The sequence below is a fragment of the Harmonia axyridis genome, chromosome 3 (assembly GCF_914767665.1).
Source record: "Harmonia axyridis chromosome 3, icHarAxyr1.1, whole genome shotgun sequence".
NCBI classification, from domain to species: domain Eukaryota; kingdom Metazoa; phylum Arthropoda; class Insecta; order Coleoptera; family Coccinellidae; genus Harmonia; species Harmonia axyridis.
Window position 1 is genome coordinate 25,827,092 of NC_059503.1, and position 26,088 is coordinate 25,853,179.

Here is a 26,088-nt window from a genome sequence, read left to right on the forward strand (position 1 = left end):
TTTGGCCAAAATGGCCAAGGGTTTTTTATTCACGCCAGTATCTTCAGCTGCTGGTGAAAGACAATTTTCCAGAACTGCTCTTACAGTTCCAAAAACCAGCAATACGCGACAAATCTATAAGATGCCTCATGTGTCTTAAATCCTAGATAAAAAATTATGAAATCAAACAAAGCCTGGAAGTTTCTCAATATAACGAAACTTTATTTTTTTATTATTTTTTATTTTGTTATGATTTATAGTGATTTAATTTCTATTTCTATTTCAAAAAAGGTGATATTTTCGGTTTTATAAATATGCTAGGTTCCTTCTCATTTCAAAATTTTTTTATTGATGTGACACAACACAATAAAACTGCCAAAAATCAAGTAGCTGATGAATAAATACTTGACTTGACTCAAGCCAAGTAGCTTGAAAATCAAGCCAAGCCGTGAATCCCTACCTGGCGCCACACAATGACATGTCCAGTGTCATACACCTTTTTCTCAAACTTCTAATCTTCAAAATATTCGGAACATAGAGTCATGTCTGTATCGATTTATTGAAGGATAAGCTAAATTGGTTGTTTTATTCTTATTGGATGAAAACGAGTTTCGTGTATTAACAATGTTTTTACTCATATCTAAGTCGATGAAAATCATGAACAAATTGAACGAATTGCGCTTCCAATTCCTTGACTTCCCAGCTCAATCTCCAGATCTGCCCTTTAGTGGTTTTTTGCCGACCTCAATAATAAGTTAGAAAAAAATTAATGGCAAAATTTCGGATTGGATTTTGATTTGGCGAAAATCGCAGCCTTCTAAGTCTGAGTTCTTTCCAAGCTATGTACAGGGTGGCCACTTTTTCAATGGGATTGTATTGGTAACTTTTAAACCATAAGAGTTAGAAGGTCGGTCAAATGGAGAAAAAGTTGCATGCATAGAAGCATTATCAAGCAGTTCAAACAAATCGAGATTATCAGGGCCGGTTATTGAGATATCATAAGAAAAGTAAATTCGGTCATTTTGATTTTTCTTTTTTTCCCACTTTATTTCAAATATTATCAAAAAATGTTACAGGAATTTTTTATTCGACAGTAAATTTTTCTCAATTTGACTTAATCAGATTTCGTATCCAACGTTTCGTGCTCTCTGGGCCACCTTCAACCTCATTTTTTTCAATACGGACCTGTATATTTTATGACACTTTTCGAAATAACTTTTAACATTGAATTCAACGATATATCATACAATGTCATTCAAAGTTGATTTTCAGGTGATTTCGACCATTATCCAATTTTTTTTGGGTCGGATCTGTAGTGAATGCAATTTATCAAAAACTGCTGTTAATAAAATAGTCAAGAGACGCGAATACAATGATTTTAAATTTGAATACTAAGCCTTGCAAAACTTATATCGTAATGATATCAAAATAAAGTTCGATTCTGTCATTTGTTTCAACGGAACAAATGACAAATCCAACAATAGTGATTTCTCGCGAGAAGATTGAGAATGTATTGGAAGGAATTCAAGAAGACGAAATAAGCAAATGTATAAGAAGTATGGGTTCCAGAACCGTTAAGTGCATTTTACAAAATGGTGGACATTTCGAACACTTACTTCATTCATTTTCATTTACTTTCGAATAATCATTCGATTTTTCTTTCTTCAAATGATGATTCGTTTAATTATTATGAATTGAAATATGTAAATAATTATTACTTGTTTCTTGATTTGATTCTGATATGTTCCATTTAGTTCAAGATGAGTAACTTGATTTTCTCATCGAAATGTATTGTATGTTGTTAATTAAACTAAAGGTGCCTAAATGTAATACAGATCCGACCCAAAGAAATTTGGATAAGGGTCAAAATTACCTGAAAATCAACTTTGAATGAAATTGTATGATAAATCGTTGAATTCAGCGTTAAAAGTTATTTCGAAAAGTGTCATAAAATATACAGGTCCGTATTGAAAAAAATGAGGTTGAGGGTGGCCCAGAGAGCACGAAACGTTGGATACGAAATCTGATTACGTCAAATTGAGAGCAATTTACTGTCGAATAAAAAATTCCTGTAACATTTTTTGTTAATATTTGAAATAAAGTGGGAAAAAAAGGAAAATCACAATGACAGAATTTACTTTTTTTATGATATCTCAATAACCGGCCCTGATAATCTCGATTTGTTTGAACTGCTTGATACTGCTTCTATGCATGCAACTTTTTTTTCCATTTGAGCGACCTTCCAACTCTTATGGTTTAAAAGTTACCAATACAATTCCATTGAAAAAGTGGCCATTCTGTATATTAACAGCGCGCAAAATTTGATACAATCTTCCCAGGTCTTCCTCAATCAATACTTGACCATCATTTGGGAAAAACGCGATATGTTCCCTGCGGTAAGCACCCAAAAATTCACAATTTCAGAAGTGGAATCAATCTTCCCCAACAGTCCGTTTTATCAACGAACGTCCCTGTACATCCCATTTACTGCATTCAATTCAAAGGTCTTCTGTTATCATAGCGTACAATGACTCCTCCGCCCCTTTTTCCCAGAGGGCGCATAATAATTCGATAACGGCGTTCGACACGCCGCCGCACTGGCCTCCAAATGGGTGTGTCCTTGATCGTTCACTACGACGCGACCCGTCGCGACGCGTCGATTTTCTGCCGGTGTCCTAGCAACGTCCGAAGCGACGAAAATTCTTTTTTACAATTTCGCGTTGTGTAGCTCCGATCGCTGTGCCATTATTCACCGATGGTACACCACCCCCAGGGTCGATAAAATTTCGACGTCGCGGCGCTTCGGTTGGATCTGAATGTTCGACTAATGCGGAGAAAGCCTAGGCGTACTAGGCCGTGGAAAGTTTATGATTATTCAGGTGATTCATATTATTTTTCACTCATTCTGAGAACTAAGTAGAACTCAACTGAACTAACAGGCCAATTGAGAAGTCCCCGGCGTACCATAATAAAACACATTTTTTTGGCAAAATTCGATTTTATTATTCAAAATAGTTGCCTTCTAGGGAGATACAGCGATTATAGCGATCTTCCAACTTTTCGATACCATTTTTATAGTACGATTTGTCTTTCGCTTCAAAATAGGCCTCAGTTTCGGCGATTACTTCTTCATTGGCGCTAAATTTCTTTCCAGCGAGCATTTTTTTGAGGTCTGAGAACAGGAAAAAGTCGCTGGGGGCCAGATCTTGGTAATGTGGTGATGCAGAAGCAATTCGAAGCCCAATTCATGCAATTTTGCCATTGTTTTCATTGATTTGTGACACGGCGCATTGTCTTGATGAAACAGGACCTTTTTCCTTCAAATGGGGCTGTTTTTAACGGTTTCATCCAATAACGCTATATAATAATCGCTGTTGATCCTCTGGCACTTTTGGAGGTAATCAATGAATATTACCTTGCGCACCCCAGAATACTCATGCTATAACCTTGCCGGTTGACTATTGTTTTTTCTCACTTAGGATTCGTTTCATCGTGTGCAGTCCATTCAGCTGACTGTCGATTGGACTCCGGAGTGAAATGATGGAGCCATGTTTCATCTATTGTCTCATATTGACTCAAAAATTCAGGTTTATTGCACTCAAACAGCTTCCAACACTGCTAAAAAATCATTAACACGTTGTTGCTTTTGATCGATTGTGAGCTCGCGCGGCACCCATTTTGCACAGAGCTTTCTCATGTACAAATATTCGTGAATGATATGATGTACATATTCAGATGATATATTCAAAATGGCTCCTATCTTGATCAACTTCACTTTACTATCAGCGACATTCGAAATGATTTTGTGAACTTTTTTTGATTTTTTGTTGGTGACAACCTCTTTAGGGCGTCCACTGCTGTCGCATATTTCGGTGCTCATTTCACCACGTTCAAACTCAGCATATCAATCAATGATGGTTGATTTTCCTGGTGCAGACCCCGGAAACTCTCCATCAAGCCAAAATTTTGCTTCAACTGTATTTTTTCCCTTCGAAATGCAATATTTTATCAGCACACAAAATTCTTTTTTTCCATATTATTTCAAATAACACAAGTAGCTACACTCACAACGCAATATCTCACAAACTAATGGTAGGATTGTTGTCAAATTTTGACACGTATCGTTTGAAGGTTGGTACTAACTAAAAATCATATGGATTTAATACTAGCACCGTCATCTGTGCATCAGACCGGTGACTTTTCAATTGGCCTAATAACCCTTCCCTTTGGAATGACATCTATTCGTCATGAAAAGAAAAGTGATTAGTTCAGCTTATGCTGGTCAAAATATCCCTCATTAGGAGGTATCGATCGCACTTACCCTCTGTTGGTCTGTTGAAGTAACGACAGTTAAAAATAAAGGAGGTGAAAGTGAATCTTTTATAGTCGAGCATTACGCGAAGCTTTTATTACTGCTATCTTAGGACACTATTGGACCTGTCTGTAGCTTGTGTTAGCTAGAAGAACTGGCTGTTATAGATACGTCGAATATTACGAGTGTTTAGACGCCATCAATTGAAAAAATCAAGTCCATAATAATCAGCAACAACTCCTCCCTTTAAGGACAATTATTGTATATCGACAACAAAATTGTCGAAACAACTTCTTAGCTCGGCTTTAAGCTGAATGATCAAAGGGGTAAATCAAGGAAAATGCCTATGTGGCAGAATCGCAAAAGTCAGAGGAGAATTCATTAAAATTAAAAAATTTCATGACCTGAACAAGAAAATCAAAATAAGACGCTTACCGAAGCTCAGTATCAAAAACTTGAGACATTCAAGATGTGGCTCAACAGAAGATGCTCCGAAACAGAACATATAGGTAACTAATGAGAGGATTGGTGAACAAGAACTTTGGAATGCAACACCATGCTGAATGAGTCTAGATATGGCCTATTCTGAAACTGCAGGACAAGGTCACCTAAAAAGAGGACGAACAGGAGAAGAATTTCATGGTTCAGAAATTTAAGAGTTTGGTGCTCAACAACGACTGTTTGGCTTTACTAGACAGCGATGAACAAAGTCACAATAGCCAGAATGATCTTCAATATCCGAAAACTGATTGGCACTATCGAGAAAAAGCAGACGCCATTTCATTAATACAGTGTTCTCAGAAAAGCATTCCATAGGACTTGTTCTATGGGACATGGTCAGAGCTTTTGAACGAGAAGAATCAATAAGCCATTGATTCATATTCATCGAGATCTTCCGAGAGTTACAAACCCCTAGATCAAACAGACATTCTAAGGACTAGAGCCTCTATTGAGATATGTCATCAACACATGGAACAGAATGGCGGAATAAGTTTTAATACTCGATGAAGTTCACTTGATAATACATATCAAAATGATAAATAATGATGAATGATAGCACAAATTCAGCAATAAGTAAAGTTCATCCAAGGACCAAATAGATAAAAAATACTAAGTTAACAAAAGGATTAAGGCCAAAGCAATACCGCAACTTACAGGAGAGTATTGCGCTCTCAGCGAAAGTATACAGCCAACCAAAGACAAACATAGAGCGGCAATTAGAACTATAGTGGTCAAGGAAAAGGAATTAACATTGATGAAAGAATTAAAAATCTTTGCAATTATTGCTTATTGAAGGTTCTGTTCCTACAGAAACAATTCTAGAGCTGCTGGTACCATGTTCACAACGAGATGCTGTTTAGGTGAAAAAAAAAATCTGTAATGCATTGGATATCCAGTATAACATTTTTCGCCATTATATTTTTAGGTAAACCACTATATGCAATTGTTTATTTTTAGTAGAAAATTCAATGCATCGATTATTTAAAGAGAGACCGAGAAAGAGAAAGGCTGTTAAAATGTTCGTAGTTTGGGTGTGAGTGAAAAGTGACTCTCCTTAAACAACTTCTGACATAAGGTTCACAGTGAACAAAATATTCTACTCTAATTTTTCCAAGTGTTTCAAAACTCAAACATTTTTTGTGGATTAAAGTATGGCTATTCAGTATCTTCAGACTGAATTTTCTTGGGTAAATGGCCATTATGTCGAACTCACCGACGGGTATTCAGCGTGAAGTGACTGAGTTAGGTTAGGTATTTTCAGATACTTTGGCATCAAATGTTCCCAAATGAACACGTATCTCAGAATGATATACTGTCAAAGTAGGTACAGTTTTTGATGTGGAAAAAAGGAAACTCGTCGAAATCACTAGTATACTTAATATTATTATTAAAAATAATATTATTTAATCATCATAGATAGCTCTTAATGATGATCATCTATCAATATGACACATTTTATTATACACCATATCTTGGAACTTTATTCAGGTTGTTTCTGGATGAGATCTACTTGTACCCCCCGATGAAACAAATTAGGTCAAAAACTGATAAATTGGAGCATAGTTTTGGTGCCTTGTTATAAGTATATAGCATAGAACTGATAGGGGATTGGGATATGAAACTCTGCCAACTAGAAAAATTTAAAAATTATTCGTACGCAAATAAGTACCTTATATAGAGGACGTGTGCAAAACACCACTTTTGTGCGCGAAGTCACATTTTTTCTGAACTTGTTTCAGGAATTTGGACCCGTGAATTAGGTTACTTCAACCAATTTGATTTCCAGGGCTTGATAACGGCGATAGCAGTGTGAACAAGATTCTTCTCCTGTAATCGGTTTTTTACTTACTCGAAACATTATAATTTTGGGACACTTCAACCGAATATATTTTCTCAGATAAGGTTTCAGATTTCCACGTAATTGCCCTAGGCATATAAATCAGGAATAATTCGGAAGTTTCTGTGAAATGTTCGGACCCTAGTAGAAACTGTTATTTTCGGGTGAGTTCCACTCGAGGAAAGCCGTAAACCCCTTATTAAAGCTGGATCGCAATTTCGATTAGGGTAATATTTTGGCCCCCAATTAAAATCGCTGGGCCCTAATTCCTCTGCTTTGCAATAAATGGAATAATCCGGTAGATATCATCGGACTCGCGACCAATAGCCAGTTTCTCGGCTGCAACATGAGCCACTTTCCATGTTATTTCGTAGATATGCAAAAACATAATATAATTAAGCATATTTTTACATTTTTCGTCATTTTTACTGACTTCATTAATGATAATGTGCCCCTAAAAGTTTTATCTGATAAGAACCGCGCCCTGACAAAAGGAGTTCATAACAGGGGAGTTTTGATATATGACGGTCATATTAATGAAATACTTTTCTAGATCTTGCTGGAGATAGGGGTGGAAAAGCACTCAGGCTGTTTTGTCGTGAAAAATCTACAGTCGAAATAAATTCGAAAGAACAATCGCATGTATCAAAACTATTACTATTGGTTTATTATTTTCAATTGAAATCCTTCTTGTATAACCGCAAGGATTTACGATTTGAAAACCGATACTTTTCTAGATCTCGCTGAAGATAGTAGGGGAAAAGCAGACAGGCTGTTTTGTCATGAAAATTCTACAGTCCAAATGAATTCAAAAGAACAATCGCATGTATCAAAACTATTACTTTTATTATTTTCAATTGAAATCCTTCTTGTAACCAAAAAGATTTACGATTTAGGACTCTGAAAATCGATTGAAGATAAATCATAACTAAATATAATTTTTTTCATAAACATTGGCGGAAAATCATCTGATATTATATGACCTGCATTGTTTGTGTTATCCGTGAGAATCAAGAATCAAAAATAAGAATATATTTAAAGTGTGCAATCCGAAGGATTCAGACTGGAGAATTTTTTTCTTAAATATGATCAATACGATACTGATGTTTTGAATAGAAAATGGTTCGAATTTTGTACTGCTTTTATAAACATACATATGTAGCTAGTGCACTACTTAAATTGATACCTACAATATCTATATGATCTACATTTTCGATAGACTTTCTGTCTTTATTGAATGCACTCTACCACGTGTGCCCATTTTGAATCTTCAGCACTGTAAATTCCAGCTTCAATTCAAAATTTAAGTTTCTCCATTTGATATTCTGGCCAAATTACTTAGCTACTCACTGTCAATTGTATAAATGTTGAACCCCAATCATACTTAGGGATTCACGGCTTGGCTTGATATTCAAGCTACTTGGCTCAAGCTCAAGTAGATTGAGGGGACTTGAAATCAACGCAAATTCAAGTCAAGTAGTTTTTCAATGTAGTCGAGTATTTATTTATTAAGTACTTGACTTAACATTGAAAAACTACTATACTTGACTTGAACTTGAGTTGATTTCAAATCAAGCTCAAGATACTTGAGCTTGAATATCAAGACAAGCCATGAATCCCTCATACACTAGACATGATGAAATGACAACATTTTCCGCACTATAAAGGATAATATTGTGACAACTCAACCACGAAAAGGCTTTCGACAATAATTTTCGCCAAATATTTTCTCAACTCCATACGTAGGTATAGGTATGCACTGAATGCACCAAATTTCTCGTGAAGCATTACATAGAAAAAAAATGTGTCTAGTGCACAAAGTTATAGTTACCACACGCGTTGTCATGATCTGATCAACGAATAGGGCACAGGTAGATAATCAAGTGCAGGAAAGGTAGGTTCACTTTGAGTTTCAACTGAGCAGTTCGATTCATCCCTCGTTTGTGGATAATAAGATATTAATTGTGTAAATATTTACTTTTCCATTCTAGTTCTTGAAAAGAATATGGACAAACAAGCTTTGAAAACTATTCTTTGTACACGATCGAGATGAATTGGTTGACAAGCATAAAACGAGATCTACAAGTGACGTCAGCAAAAATCAAACAAATCTTATTCTTATTTAGTAATAATAATTCAATTCGATTAGGTATAGTTATAATAAATTCCCACCGATAGAACTGCTCAAATTAATAAGAACCAGTATTTCAGTTTTATGATAACACTGGAACATAAACGGAAGAAAGAGCATTTCATTTCCATAACTTGCATTTTATTTCCTCCAATGGAAATTATTTTTTATTATCAGTATAGCCTTCTATCCTATTTTCTCAGGCAGCCGTCTAAGAATTATTTTTTTCCCCGATTCATAGCAAATATTAATTTTGCAGACACATATCAAACAGCAAAGTATTACTTTCTGCCTAGGCAGCAAAGTAAAGACTTTTTTGCCTAGGCAGTAAAATGATTATTTTCAATGAGAATGAAACATTTCAGAAGTCAATCTATAATTATTATGGATATATACAATAACATACATAGCAACCTATGATTCCAACAATTGCAATTTCTATCGAATATTGTTTTAATTTATCACTGAAGGAAAAATAAAAAGATTGTGAAAATTGAATAACTTGCAACATGAGACATCTTATAAATTTGTCGCCCAACCTATTTCGGATTTTTGTAACTGTAAGAGCAGCTCTGGGAAATTGTCTTTCAACAGGATATGAATATGCTGGCGTTGATAAAAAATCCTAGGCTATTATGGCCAAGTTTGGAAATATATTTCTGAAACTACCAAAATCTACCAATACATTTCATAGAAATGTGAGAAATAATAAAGTCACACTGGCAAATGGTTCAGTCTCTCGGCGCTTGAGGAATCCTCTTATTTAGTCTAAGCGCCCACGAGATTGCAGACATATATACCGTGCATATCAAGCTCAAGTAATATCAAGTAGCTTGATATCAAGTCAAGCTATAAATATCTAAAATCAAGTCAAGCTATAAATATCTAAAATCAAGTCAAGTCAAGCTCATGTATGTAATTTTTCACGAGCTTGATTTTCAAGTTAAGTAGTTGGTTAAAATATCAAGCTTCTTGGCTTGATGAATCCCTAATTCTCGCACAGCCTATTCAGAATTGATAGGTCTAAATAACGCAAAAAAGTTCATTCGCGTTTCATTTCATTGACTGTTCTCCATTAATCCACCACTCCTGAAGGTAATTCGACATTCCATTCACCAAACCCTGATGGTTGTTCGTGCTACTGGCTCTTTCATGCCTGCACCGGCCTAAGTCGTGACAGTCATATCGTGTTTTCAAAACGTTATCCAAATGTTGCGTCCTCTCACTCAAAAATCAACAGTTTGGCAGCCCGACACACCATCAACGAATCAAAAGTTGTCGGAATGAAATTTGTCCGAACGACGATTCTGCACACCATATATCTGATGCACCTACAAATCGCAGTGTCCGGTGTCTGGTAGGCTGTAACTTCTTAACATGTATGTTGATGGAACACGCATCTTGATCACGCAATTTCAATTCGGCCCAAATACCTCCAGAACGAATAACTTTAGCTAGAAAAGTGATATGCGCTCATGTTAGACGGATTATTTCGCATCTATTGAAATCTCTAATGGGATATGCTATCAACGTTGCATATTTTCACATTTGTTGACACGAGAACGGTAAGGATCATAGATATAACGTAGATCTCTCTCCTTTCTATCTGTTATAATCCAGCAGTCATGATGAATAGAAATATCTGCCAGATCAGTGGCTTATGCAGAACAAGATCAAGATGAGAAGATCGAATCGAGAAAGATAGGAATTGAATGAAGATCAGGCAAGGAGATGTGAAAAATAGGAAAAAAGAAATCGAGCTGTTGTAGATTTTGAATGTTAATCGAGACATAAATGACCATGAGCACAGTAGTTGTAACAAGCTTAAGGATGAATATGAATGATTTCGATTTTTGAGTTCACAGTACCTACACTTTGGTCAATGATAGTTTGAAATAACCAAACGCTTGGCAACTAAATCTTCAACTTGAAGTATAATATTGAGTCTAGAGTAAACTCAAAATATTCCATAGCGTATAGCATTGTATAAAAAAAATCTTGATACGATGGAAGTAGTTAGTAGATTGATAGTTTAAGCCGAAGAAACTCAAAAGGAACTGAAGCAGAGCTATTCAAAGTATCTGTTAATAGAAAATTAAAGAATTATCTTTAATTTTTAATTAAAGATAATTCTTTAATTTTCTATAAACAGATATTTTGAATAGCTCTGCTTCAGTTCCTTCTAAGTTTCTTGAGGTTGCTTGATATTACTCAAGCAACCCCTTAAAAAATGATTCAGAAAAACACTGAATTGGCATCAGGACCATTAGAGCGCAAGTTCATAGTTCATCAATATAAAAATTGTCAAAATAGTAGAAAACTAAATAATTGTTGTGGAACTTGTGTTTGGTCGAGACAATAGTCAGACTCCCACTGACATGAGGAAATTATTGTAATGTAAACTCCGTCAATACAGGTACAAATAGGGATTCACGGCTTGGCTTTATTTTCAAGCTACTTGGCTTGAGCTTGACTTGATTTCAAGTCGAGTAGTAGTGTTTTCAATCCCAAGTCAAGTATTTATTTATCAAGTATCGAGTCAAGTCAAGCTCCAGTATGTAACTTTTCTCGAGCTTGATTTTCAAGTCAGGTAGTTGCTTCAAATGTCTATCTATTTTATTTTTTAAGCAGTTTTATTATGTAGTGTCACATCAATAAAAAAATGATGAAATGAGAAGAAACCTTGCAAAGAACACTTGCATTCATTAAACTTGTTGTATGAAAGAACCGAAAACATCAACTTGTTTGAAATAGAAACATAAATTAAATCACTATAAATTATACATAAACATAAAAAATAATAAGAAAATAAAGTTTTTCAATATTGGGAAACCTCCAGGCTTTGTTTGATTTCATAATTTTCCATCCAGAATCTAAGACAAATGAGGCATCCTATAAATTTGTCGCCTAACCTATTGCGGTGTAAGAGCAGCTCTGGAAAATTGTCTTTCAACAGGAGCTGAAGATGCTGGCGTTGATAAAAATCCTTGGCCATTTTAGCCAAGTTTGGAAAGATATTTCTGAAACTACCAAAATCTACCAATAGATTTCATAGAAATGTGAGAAAACTACTAATAAAGTCACACTAGCGAATGCTTCAGTCTCTCGGCGCTCGAGGAATCCCTTATTTAGTCTAAGCGCGCACGAGATTGCAGAAATATATGCCGTGCGACGCGTGCATATCGAGCTCAAATAATATCAAATAGTTTGATATCAAGTCAAGCAATAAATATCTAAAATCAAATCAACTCAAGCTCAAGTATGTAATTTTTCACAAGCTTGTCAAGTATAGTTGGTTGAAATGTCAATACGACTCGGCTTGATGAATCCCTAACCATAAGGATAAGCACATTAGTAGTAACAAGCATAAGGATTAATATGAATGATTTCGATTATTGAATTCACAGTACACTGAGTATTGGTCAATGATGGTTTGAAATCACCAAACGCTTGTCCACTGAATCTTAAACTTGAAGTATAATATTGAGTCCACAGTAAACTCCGAGGTAAACTCAAAATATTCCATAGAGTAGCATGGTATGAAGAATATTCTTAATACGATGATAGTAGTAAGTAGTTAGTAGAATTGTAGTTTTAGCCGAAGAAACTCTAAAGGAACTGAACCAGAGCTATTTGAAGAATCTGTTTTTAGAAAATTAAATATAATATCAAGCAACCCCTTCAAAAAAAGTAACTCCAGAAAAACACTGACTTTGCATCAGAAGGTTTAGAGCACTAATTCACCCATGCAAAAATTGACCAAATAGAAGAAAACTGAATAATTGGCGAAAAAATTGTATTTGGTCTAGACAATTGCCAGACTCTCACTGACATGAATGAATTAACTTATTGTAAACTCCTTCAACGAGCAGGTACAAATACCACTCATCCATTAACAGTCTTCTGTGATAAACCAGATTCTTACAATGCTATTTTCAACACAAAACTGCTTACCGAAAGGATAAATTTGAAAATTATTAAATTCAAGAACATTACTGTAACCCATATCTGTCTGATAATTCTTTTCTGCAAAAATGAATGGAAAATGGAACCTAATGTTCTTCTATATCATTCTCAAACTATGTTTCATCTAGTCAAAGTGATTCCATTCATTCGGCCAAATACATATATCAAATAAGTATACCTGGAAATGGCTCAAGCATATGACCCTGTGGCGTTCAAATATAGCAGATATAAATGTTTTGAGTAGATGTAGTCTGACAATACTCTCATGTATAATCCAATGGAACCTAATTCGTGGAAAAATATCCTTCTCAAACATGTTTTTCATCCAGTCAATTACATACATCAAATAAAGAAATGGTCCAAGGATACGACCCTGTGGTGTTCCAATATCATGATATAAATGATTTCATCGGATCCGTAACAAGATTATGGGATTCATTGGGTGATCCTTAAATACTATAAATCATATTCACACTAGCAGCCAAACCAGTCGTATGAGACATAGGTTCCAAAGTTAATGTTTTAGATGTTGTCTAACAATACTTTCATTAATAATCCTATGAAATCTAATTTTGTGGAAAAATATCCTTCTGAAACATATTTTCCATTCAGTCGATAAAATAAAGAAATGGTCCAAGGATAGGACCCTGTGGCGTTCCAATATCATGATATAAATGATTTCATTGGATCCGCAACAAGATTATGGAATTCATTTGTTGATTCTTAAGTACTACGAATTGGATTCACACTCATCACCAACCATCGAGTGCACCAGAGAAAATATGTGTTAGACGTTTTCCACGTTCGTGTGAAACGCCCATATTGTCAACATATTCAGACGGTTCATTCTCCCTAGATCTTCACGCCGTATAACTCCTAACTGTTATTGCAACATTCTGTCTGATGAGCATAATGAAACGCATCTTATCGAAGTTCATAATGAGCTGAAATCGTGTACCTACGCTAGGCAGCAAATATGTAATATTCAATTAGATACTGATTTTCTGCAAGAGAACTGCAACCAGAGCATGGGTGTGTTCCTGATGGTTGAACATCAGATAAACTTGGCCACGTCTGGATGCCGAATTGGCGCAAAAATGCTATTAGTAATTGTTTGCTAATTGACGGGAACACCTATTGGGATGAGTTTCTCACCGTACTGAAAGAATTGTTTTACTGAACAATCATTCTTATGTGAAACGCAATCACCTAAAGGTATGCATTAAAAAAAAAGAAAAACATATGCACAATTACACCCTTGGAAGCCACATATATTTTTATATAGTTCTGCGGTCTCCAAGGGTGCAATTAGCGCATGAATGAACCAGCGCCTACAGCTCCTGACTTCTCGTTTTTGCTTTCCTAATTTTTACCACCGATATTCTACTTGAATTGTCTATGGAAATATTGGGTTTTATTTTCGATATTCTAGGGTAATTCAGGGTGAGTTGGCCGACCGGGTGAGTTGGCCATGGACCAATAACATTGCTATCGATGTCTAGGGGGCGCCACAACACTGTTACAGGGTACTTCTATCACCTAAACAATCTAACGAATAAGTCAGAACTTGCCTGCTGTTTGATTGCAGGAAGTTATTTTCAAATTAAATTATAAGTGATCTGTGAAATTTTATCGGGCCGAATTGAATTCTACGATGTAAGTATGATGCATTATATATTATTGATAATTTGATACAGGCTACGTAGAGTGATTGTTAAAGTTGTGTTTTAACCTAAAAATAATACAGTTACCATAAGATGAATTGTAAAAATCTAGGTGGCCATCTAACCCTCACATTTGGTAGAGTTAGCCACCCATCTGCAAGCCCCCAATGGAAAAGTAACTCAAGAATCAACAAATTGTGAGGAACCAGGAACCTCCAAAATTAAATCTGTGCTATGTGACCGAGCATATCAAAATGTGGAAAACCAACCTCTGCCATCTACTTCACGTTGCGTTACTCCACCTCCGCTTGCAGCGCCGCTGGTATCATCATGTCCAGATAAGGATGACATAACTCCAGGAAAGCTACTTCAGTCAATCAACCCTATCCCAGTTGTGACTCCTAGTTTGAGAAAACGAACCAAACAATTAGCAGCAATATTAACGTCACCAGAAAATATTGCTGAAGTCAAAGCAAAGGCGCTTAAAAGAAAGAAACCTACCAAAAAAATTACTAATACTAAACGTACAAAGAAAGTTGCACCAAAAAAAATAATGCGATTAGGAAAAATGTATCATCGAGTTCAGAATCAGATGTGGATGTTGAAATGGACAATGAAGACGAAGATACTGTAGAAGATAGCGATGCTGACTGCGTTGGTTGCGGAGAAACATATAATTGTACCAGAAAGGTGGAAGATTGGATAAAATGTATAATTTGCATGCGATGGCTGCATGAAAATTGTACAAATTTTATAAATATGTGTCAAAAATGTGGCAGAAATAACAATGTTTGACAAAATACAACAGCGGCCATCTATACCGAAATCCAGAGGTCATCTCACCCCGGCAGTTGGGGATAGATGGCCAAAAGCTGCTGTTGTCTTTATTATTTTTTTTTTATAGAAATGATAATATATTTATGCGTTTTAAATCTTGTTTTCATTTGTGCATTGATATTCTAACACTTTTATAAACATATTTAATTTATATGTGGTAAATATATATTTTTTAAATTGCATTTAAAAAAACTGTGGCCAACTCTCCCTGACTTACCCTATTGGAAATTGTTTTTGTTGTGACAATCAACACGAAATTTTGCAAATATACAAGCAAAACTGATCCTGTCGCGGAAATATTGTGTATTTTTTCCAATACTCTTGAATTTTCTATGGTTCCGATGATTTAATCAGCTGAAATTTTGCACGATGCTTAAAATTGTTATAAAATATTGACACCCGAAATTTCAACGTTGACACGGAAATATTGGGCAATTTTTTTTATATTCTGCTTCAATTTTCTGTTTTCGCGATCAACATTTTGCACAAATCTTGAAATTTGCATCGAAAGATTTATATTGTCATTATACAAGTGCACTGTTGGTAAAAATGCCTAATATCGGAAGAAATCAGGAAATTTCATTAAAATCATTAAGATAATGGTTTTCTTAGTTTTTTTTATGTCTGATGGATTTCGACAAATACTCAACAAATTTTTATAAACTTCCAAGAATATTCTAGAAAGTACCTTATTGCATCTAGCATTTCCCCGACTCTACCTGCAAACAAATCAATTAGTTTTCCATTTTCGGAAAAATATATTTATAATTTGTGGGTTGGTAGTTCCAAGATCAGAAAAACTTGATTATCTAGCACCCCGTGAATGCTAAATCGATTAATTTTTGAAAAAATCACTTCATTGATGAACTTCATTTACAAAGTTTCAGTGAAATTTGAAATATGGAATTCAGTTTATACAGATCGGTACTTTTTTATTATCGATAACATCGATGAACTCCTCTATGTTGAAAATTTCAAGTAACTGGCACATTCGATAGTCGGCTGGACGGAAAACCACACTCGATCAAAATTCTAAAATTAGGGACATTAGGCAGAAAGATAACTGATAACTCGCGGTTCTCCTGGAACCAGTGCACTAAATGGTCAAATTTCCTTCAAAGATTTGTATCAGAGAGCATTAGACAGGTCGGTTAATTCAAATCAAAAAGTCAAAACTAGCAAATCACAAAGATGGTAAGAAGTTTCTCTAATTCTGTGGTTATTCCGTTCATTCTTCCACATCTTGTAGAACAAAATCGTGCGAGAATATATCAGAAACGCACAGTTTTCATGGTTATATTTTATTATTCTATGTTGGTACTTCGAACTTTCCGCCACGGCTTTATCTGTCAATTCATCAAATTGCCTTAAAGAAATCAGTTCTGCCAATCAACATTTTTCAATGCAAAAATCACTAAATTATATTCATGGAAATATTTCATTAATTTCAATGAAAATGCAATGAATTAGAGAAAATAATGTATAATACTCGTACAGAAGGCTCATTCTACCAATCGTTCATTCCAAAACTCGCCACTTCGTGGCTCGTTTTTGAATTTTGAACTCGTGGAAGAATATCAATGCCTTCTGCACTTGTATCATAAATAACTATTCCTGAGACTTGTAAACAACCTTCTGAAATATCAAGGCAGTGTTTCGAACAAAATATGAATTCCCATGAGAAAAAGGTCTTTCCATTCTTTTCATAAACCACCTTCATCACGTGAAAACGAACCATGTTGAATGATGATAGTTGAATACCTCCCAGATATCAAACTGTCTACATTCCGTGAAGACCAGACGCCACATCGTCTTCTTATTCGATTTTACCTAGTGACTCTGAACGCTGTTATTACCGTTTTCGGTAGCCGTATAGGAGGTATGTCCAGCAATTTGCTGAAATAATAAGGGACGGGGATTTGGAAATTTTCGATTTCACTAAATCACGGGGTGCTGTGAGATGTTCTTCAGTAAACGTGTATTTTTAGGGAATTTATGCGGAGGAACAAACTACTGTTTCCCACTACATCGAAGATTTCGTTTAAATAGAGTTGAAGTCTTTTTTCGTCGTTTATCAAACCCGACATACTCATTTGAGGATGTTTCAAGGGCAGCAAACCATAATGAAGGAATATTTTAAAGAAGTCTTTCTGATCTGATTCGGTAGAAACCATCATTTGGAATTGTTTACTATGTAGTTTACTCAACTGAAAGTTTTAAAATCGGACGTTTTTTATTATCGAATATCGTAGCTATCATTTTGCCGAAATATATGTAATTTTCGAATTTTTAGCGGGAAGTGACCTAAAACTACTGAAATTACCCACTGAACAATAAATCAAGGTCAAAATAGATTATGTCCACCAGGTCGGCTGTATTGTACAAGATAATAATTTGGCGAACGAAATGTGTTAGACTCTTAAAATTTTCAGGGCATAAACTAGGGATTCATCAAGCCAAGTAGCTTGAAATTCTAAACAACTACTTGACTTGAAAATCAAGCTTGTGAAAAATTACATACTTGAGCTTGATTTTAGATATTTTATGCTTGACTTGATATCAAGCTACTGGATATTACTTGAGCTTGATATGCACGCGCCGCACGGCATATATTTCTGCAATATCGTGCGCGCTTAGACTAAATAAGGGGATTCCTCGAGCGCCGAGAGACTGAAGAATACGCCAGTGTGACTTTATTAGAAGTTTTCTCACATTTCTTTGAAATCTATTGGTAGATTTTGGTAGTTTCAGAAGTATCATTCCAAACTTGGCCAGAATGGCCAAGGATTTTTCATCAATGCCAGCATCTTCAGCTACTATTGCAAGATAATTTTCCATAGCTGCTCTTACAGTTACAAAAACCCGCAATAGGTAAGGCGATAAATCTATAAGATGCCTCATGTGTTTTAGATCCTTGATGGAAAATTATCAAATGAAACAAAGCCTAGAGGTTTCTCAATATGAAGAAACTTTATTTTTTATTTTGTTATGATTTATAGTAATTTAATTTATGTTTCTATTTCAAAAAAGTTGATATTTACGGTTCTTTGATACAATATAACAATAAGTGTTGTTTGCAAGGTTCAATCTCATTTTTTTTTATACATACACAATAAAACTGCTAAAAATTAAGTAGTTTGATATGATTCAAGTGTTTGATAAATAAATATTTGACTTGACTTGACTTGAGATTGAAAAATTACTACTTGACTTGAGTTTGACCTGAAATCAAATCAAGCTTGCCAAATAGCTTGAAAATTAGGTAAGCCATGACGTGAATCCCTAATCTTCTCTTTTTTCAAAGTTGATCACCATCTACATAATCCACTGAACCATAGAATATATTTCAGTGAACGGAATGATTCGTTTAGAATTTTTTTATTATTTGCAGAAACAACCAAATGCCAAGATGCAATAAGATAAAACAAGAACAAAATTATCAAATTGTGTGAATTTTAATCCAGAATGTTATTCCATGATTTGATTCCTGTGGATTATGGCAGATATCATAATCTAAAGGGAACATTTAACATTTAACTGCTTCATTTCGAAGCTATTCAACCATTGAATTGGGTCCATTTGCGTTACGTAATGAAACACAAATTTTATTACCTAACGCATTTTTTTGGAAACGAATTTAGACTCTAAATAACATATACTGTAGCAAAAACTGGCACTGCTTCTGCTATATAGAATATAAAATCCTAAATCACTCATTTCGACCAAACACATCAAATACTAGCTGAAAATTTCACTCAAAAGGCATTGTTTACAAACCAACTTTCTATCAACATAATTCAATAAAAAATTAAGAAAAACACAAGAGCATATATTGACAATAATATTTGTTGAATGATTATTCCTATTAAACACAAGACAGTGTCTTCAAAATCATCAACTGAAACCTTATGTTACAAAAATATAGGTATAGAGTATTCTTTCTATGCTATCACAGAAAATAATCAGAACAGAAATGACATTCAATCAAACCTCGGTCCCTACTCAGGTGAAACATAACAGAATTACATGTTCTATTGAAAACATAAATTATTCTTCTAATTAGAATAATCCAACTAATTAATGGTACATTTATATAGCAAGGTCGTGAGCACCCAACCAAAAAGTAGCAAGCTGTTATCCTAAGTAGATTTCCTTACATTGGATAAAATTGAGATTCGAAAATTGAGAAAATATATATTCAGTAGGTAAAAATGGTAGGTAGGTTAAAATGCACCGATTATCGAAAATGAAAGAAAAAGTTCTCCAAGTATTGAAAAATTCAGTTTTTCATTGCATCGACAGTAACAGCGAAGAAAACGTCAATAAGAAATTTATGTAGGTATAAACGAAAAGCATTCACCCAACCGAGAAACAATTTATTTTCTCGAAATACAAAAAAAAATATTGGATCGTAAGAACTTTCCCAATGAAAAAGTCTACATTGTGTGATTGCGTGCTCCATAATAAGCAACAATTCCACTTGCTAATTCTCGATAAAATGGAAAACAAACCCGCCTTATCGAAATTAACATATCTTACATTCGTTAAGACGTCGCGTAAGTTTGCATAAGGAGAATAGGTTTACATATTGACAGAGGTAATTTTTATTTTCATTTATTTTTCAATTACTCATGCGGCAAAGAATTAATCATTAATATGTCCCAATCTTACTCTTTCTATAAACGTGAGTGATGTAGGTTCATAATATTCACATATATTTTCAATACTGTTGTTGCCCGTTGAATATTTACAATTTTATAGAGAATATAAACTTTCATTTGAAGTGAACAAAAAGAAATAATGACAATATGACAATGAAACTGGAGCGTTTCTAAAATACCGATTGTTAAAGAAATTTAGTTCGAGTTGATAAATTGAAGTTTCGAAACAAAAAACCTTAGTAATTTTTAGTTGGATAAATTCACGAAGGAAAAAAGATTCATTTTTCAATATAATGTTTACGCGAATTTATAGCTTTTGCACAAATAAAGTAAAAATCGACGCACCTTTTTGTTTGATGTAAATGATGTGATTAATAGACCATTATAAATATAACAGTGATTTAATACATTTGAAAAAATTGTTAAATTATTCTCGAAAACATTGACAGCTGAGCTGAAAAAAAGAATTTCGACCAATACTTTGAGTGCTATTAAATTTTCAATTACTGGATTCTTAACAATGAACCTATATGTATATCTAAAAAAAAATCTCAAAATTATTTTTACTTGTGTATTCTGAAAATTTGATCAAATTAGTTCTTCTTTATTTCTGACAATTTTCAAAAATATTCAGAATACAAAAGTGAAAATAATTTCAAGAAGTTTTTTTTATATATGTATAGGTACAGTGAAAAGAGAATTACTTCAAATGTATGAAATCACTGCATATATGTCTTATATGTCTATTAATCATTTCGATAAAAAAGGTTCGTCAATTCTTACAGAGTGAAAACTAAAAGTTAGCCCCATTTTCTCGTTGCTAAACAATATATGTACCTACCTACAATAGGTATATTGAATAAAATTGAATTTGATTTTTTGAAACTGCAATGATTTTTTTTCTTGTAAAACCTATAAATTCGCGTACCTATACATAAGGTTTATCAAAAATGATTTTTTTTCTTTCGTCAATTTACCCAAATAACAATAAGGCACTAGAGTTTTTTTGTCGAAAAATAATGTCTCAAATTTTGAAAAGTAAATTTTATTTCGTATACAGAAACGCTATAAAAGTGATATATAAGGTTCGATAAGAATGGAAAAAACACAAATACGTTCTAATAGAGTCGGAACCGAGAAAAAAATTCAAAAGCTCTATAAGATGAAAGAAAATTTTTGATAGAAAGTGAGGAAGTATATAAAAAATATTATCTGAGAAAAACGTTACCTATGTATTCTAAAAATAACAGATTTGTGGAGAGAAAATTTTCAATTGAACCATGATAACATACGATCACACAATAATTTCATTGTGTATTAAAAAATCAACGTTTTCCCTCGATATGGCCTCGGTTGAATTTTTTCTTTTTCCAAAACAAAGTTTTACTTCGGTTACCCGATGTTATCGTATAGAAGACAATAGAATCGATTCCAGAACATACTTGTAGAAAATGTTTTGTTCATTGGTTTATTCATTAGTCTCGTCATTAGTCCACTTTAAAGGTTATACCTAGCTAGCATGAATTCGAATATATAACACATATATTTTGGTTTCATTAACTTATTTCTGATGCTTTTTCGATACAGGTTATTACACAGACACTTCACCACATTTTTTCAGACTTTCCTTTGAGTTGTATTGCAGTTGCAGCAACTATTTAAATTCATATTCCTACTATTTTGATTATTTAAATCATATATATTCCGTTTTATCCTGAAAGTTTTGTAATTTTTCAAGTAGTTTCAATCGAAGATGATTGATAGGATTATATTTAACAAAAATGTGTTGTTATCTCGATTAGAACTCAAATGTTTGGGGTCGATTTTCAGCGGTTCTCCACGTTTTAATGATGAGGTACCATCTGGCAAAATTTCTGCCTACATATGGACTAACACACATTCTCAACAATCTCATGAATGATGATTGAGTAGCAGTAGCAACATGTCTAGTTTCAAATGAAGCTGAAGATGAGGGTTTAAGCAGGCATAAAAGTCCTTCATTTGTTTGATTATGTTGATCCGGTATAAAGAAGGTAGGCAGTCGCCATGTTTTATTAATCTTGAGGTGATACATGTATTCAAAGAATTAATTCAAATATTTAGTTCAAGGACTTCATTCTGCAAAGAAACAAAATGTTAAGGAGAAAAATATCTTTCGCATAGCAATAATTAGAATATATCGTGACAACATTCAAAGAGTTTATTTGAATGATAGAATCTTATTAAGAACTTGATTTAAAATTTAGGAACACGGTGCCATCATTTTGCCATGTCCATTCAAAATTTGCAAAATTTGAGCCTATAACCTTTAGGCTATGTTAAGATGCCTGACCGTAAACGCAATAACATAAACAGGAGGAGATGTCTGACATTTTCCATTTAAATTTACCAATAAGCGGAATACATCCCTTGATCTAGGAGATATTTATACTTAGGTATAGGTATATAATTTTTCCAATCCGATCGAATTTAAACTACCTATGTTGGATCAGCAGAATCTGTACTTATATGTAACTTATTTGAGAATTGATGGTTATATTGTAAGTTTTTTGAGCAGATAATTATTCCATATCATATGAATTCACTGCTTTTCTTGCTTTCTTTTATTTTTTCCGATAATACCCAAAATTTTTAAGTGTATTGGAATAAACGAACACATTTCTCTCAATATAAGAATGTAAAAACCGAAAAGACGATGGAATTCATATCGTAGTGCGTTTTGGGAATTCCTCAGTAGAGCCGTCAAATATCAAATAACATGTTTTCCAACGAAAAATATCATCCTTTTCCTGATTACACAGTAACAACATGTAAAATTATGAAATACATATATCATCTTCATGGTTATGAGAAGTATTTACAGTTGTATACACTTTCCCACAATCTATACAACGGACGTGTACTTATATCAGATTTTCCCTTTACTTGATAAGGATGCGTATAATTTTTTGACGTATTATAATTCAGATACACATACATATATGTATACGACATGAACATGCGAAAGTTGATCAATAATAGATAAATGAGAAAAATTATTACAATAACAAGGTGAGTAAGCGGAAGAACATTAGTGTTAATTTGTTGCAGCTGATTTGATAGGAACTTGAGAATTTATAGCTCAACTTAATTAACATAACATATGTTAAGTTACATACTTTAAATTTCTTTCGAATTCGCGAGAAATTTAAAATATGATAGATAAAAATGAGCATTATTTCTGCAATTCAATTGTAAACAAAATAATGTTGTCAATGTGATGAATATGTGGTAAATATATGGAAATAATGAATTAACATACACAAAAAATAGTAATTAAACAAAATTAATTAAAGAAATGATGACGAAATCAAAACGTTATCAAAAATTCTACATTTAGTAATCTAGCCTTCTTTTCGTTCATTTGAACTTTCAATAGTAATAGGTGTAAATTGAAAAAGGCAACTTTCAACTTTTGAAATATTAGGTTAGGTAGTGAAGAATTACATGTGAAAGAATATGGGATATTACTTATCGTAAGAACCAAAGCATAAAAAAAATTCCATCGGAATACATAGGGGCGAATCCAATTGATGACATTACAAAATAAATGATTAATAAATACCTATTTGAATATTAAAAAATCAAAGACTAAAAACTCACAAATTATGCGAAAAGCTAATCCTCAGAAACCATCGTTTAGTGAAGAAATTAAGCTCCATATAAATAAAACTTGGAAAGATATTTTTCAGACAAATATTCATGATGAATGCAAAGTCAGAAATACATAAGAGACCTCTATTTTTTCTCTAAGAAGTCGAGTTAGCCTACATGTCATACCGATGATACTTTGAGCTACAATTTGCACCCCTGGCAATTGTTTAGAATGTAGGTATCTTGAAGAAATCTTGAGTACTACATAATGAGGAAGATGACGAGCCACAATGTCCATATCTAAATACTTCCTATCAAGTGAAAATATAGATACAAGAAAATTATTTTGGTGAAGAGGACACTCTCGAACATTTACCTATTATTTGCTGGCTTCAACAATCGTATAGGTACTGTATTTTGAGAGAAATAAGTAGATTGGCGTTGTTTTTGCGTTCTTTTATCTTTCTTTTGTTGTTCTAATCTTAATGAAGTATGAGCATTGATATTTTGAAAATGCTTTGACGATTTGTATTTAATATTAGATACCAATATATTATTTTAATCGAATAGATGTTTGAAATAAAATACCTATTATGAATTCAAATTGTTGATCGAATGAAAGTTAGGTATTGATGAAGAGAATAAAACTAAGTATCTTAACATGAAGAATCAAGTCATTTGAACTGCACGAATTCATAAATCTGAAAATGTGTGAATTACCGTTAGATATTAGGAACAAATAGAGCCTTACGAAGTTTAGTTCCACAAATAGTAGTTAACCCTAGCAAAACCAATATCTATACCAAATATCTAACAAATAATCAGCAAAAATAGTTTTTTGGCTTTTTTTCAATGAAATCAGATAGGTATCTATAGAAAAAATCACAGTTCAGATGAATCTACCCATGTCTAATATGTCAATAATTCATAAAACTCCCAGCGCGAATAAGAATTAAGGCATACCTACATAATAGGGTCTGGGAAAATTTTCTTATATATTTTTGACGTAATATTGAAAATATAAATAAAGTTTCTACCAACAATATTGACCACGATTTCAAATTGACAATAGGGATGAAATCAACACCTGTGCTTTTGTAAAAAGGCAAATATGGAACCTTATACCAACATCATGCCCATACCTACGTACACCGTATGTCGCTTTTGACTCGACAATTGGTACTTTAATATAATACCTAGATTGGGTTTGGAAGAAAACACCATAACATGATATAGTAATCAAAAAATTTTCAAGAGGCTCCTGCGTTTCTTGTAAAATGTAGGTAGGTATTATATTATTGTGAATTGACTTTAGCCGATGATGTGGAAACATGAATTTCTTATGTAAGTTGCAAGTTGAATGAGTGTGTACTACTTCTAAATATAGAAGAAAAATTGTGAAGAAAAAGAAATAATTAGATCGAAAAACCTTTATGCATCTTCATTGTTTGAACTTCAATTAATTCAGAAAGATTTGAAAATTGTAAAAGTGTCCTCAACTTTATACCAATTCGATTCTCACACAATTGGCGCTTTTTTGCAGTTAATCACAAAACCATTGGAAAGCTTCTTGTAACAGAAGATACAAATTTGAGTTTCATTTCAACTATAGATGAAGGTTTTTGAAAGAAAAACTACCCTCAGAAATATATAAATAATTGAGGTGATCTTCGGATCCTTTTGGACAACAAACATCATTTCACTTAAGTACTCAATGGGTAAAAAGGACCTTTCCACCCTCAAATGGTAATAAACCAAAAAAAGTATGAAGTGTCAAAATCAAAAGTGTAGTATCCGGCACTACAAACTTGCTTAGGAAGTCTTCCAGGCTTCAAACCTATCTTAGGCACCTACCTTTTCCCATTCCGCCGGCGCCTTTTGGTGGCATACACGGTGCCCAACTGGTTCATGGTAAGGGGCGCCGGACCAGACACAAGAACTGGCTCCAAGGCGCCTGCCGGTTCACCTGGGAATGATACAACACCTCCTGGAGCCACAAGAGTACCCGATACACATTGGCTTTGCGCGGATCCTAAAAATTCCGTGGTGGCGTCAAAAATGTTTCACTTGGATTTTGCGGGATCACTCGCGTAATTTCGATTCAGATTCGACACACAGTTTTATTATAATCGTTCTATTGTTCCTCTTCACGCGGTTGGAAAGAGCTTACTGATGTGTCCGCGCCGAGATCGCTTCTTTACCCCCTCCCGAGCACCGAGCTTTCGGTCAGGCACCGCCCTTAAAGCGGGTTGGGGGTGATGACATCACAAGATGGCCACGCTAACAGTGGGGGTTAATTTGTGGCGGATTCTCCACAAAAGGAATGCGAAATTAGGGAGCCGAAGTGATGTCCCTCCAGTGTTTCCCCTTCCGCGTTCGCTTCGACGCCGCTGGACTGTGATTGATGAAGAATTAAATCGGTCGAGAATTTCCATAATGAAAATAGTCGTTTGATAGATGTCCGGTTAATGGGCTGGCCAATTCCTTGTATTTATGTTTTGTATCAGCCTATGTTCGGTTTATTACCCCGTGATCTCCGCCCCTGAATTATGAAATGTGAGAAATGT

The 26,088-nt window shown here is 34.0% G+C and overlaps 1 protein-coding gene across 2 annotated transcripts in view; it reads right to left on the minus strand.

Annotated features, from left to right (window-relative positions):
* Positions 1 to 25,676, minus strand: part of LOC123675058 (aryl hydrocarbon receptor) — a 149,563-nt gene extending 123,887 nt beyond the window's left edge. For both annotated transcript variants that reach the window (XM_045610297.1, XM_045610298.1), the window contains exon 1: positions 25,376 to 25,676. In XM_045610297.1, the coding sequence (XP_045466253.1) occupies positions 25,376 to 25,431 (56 nt within the window). In that variant the 5' untranslated portion in view covers positions 25,432 to 25,676. The remainder of the gene's footprint in view (positions 1 to 25,375) is intronic.
* Positions 25,677 to 26,088: the final 412 nt, after the last annotated feature.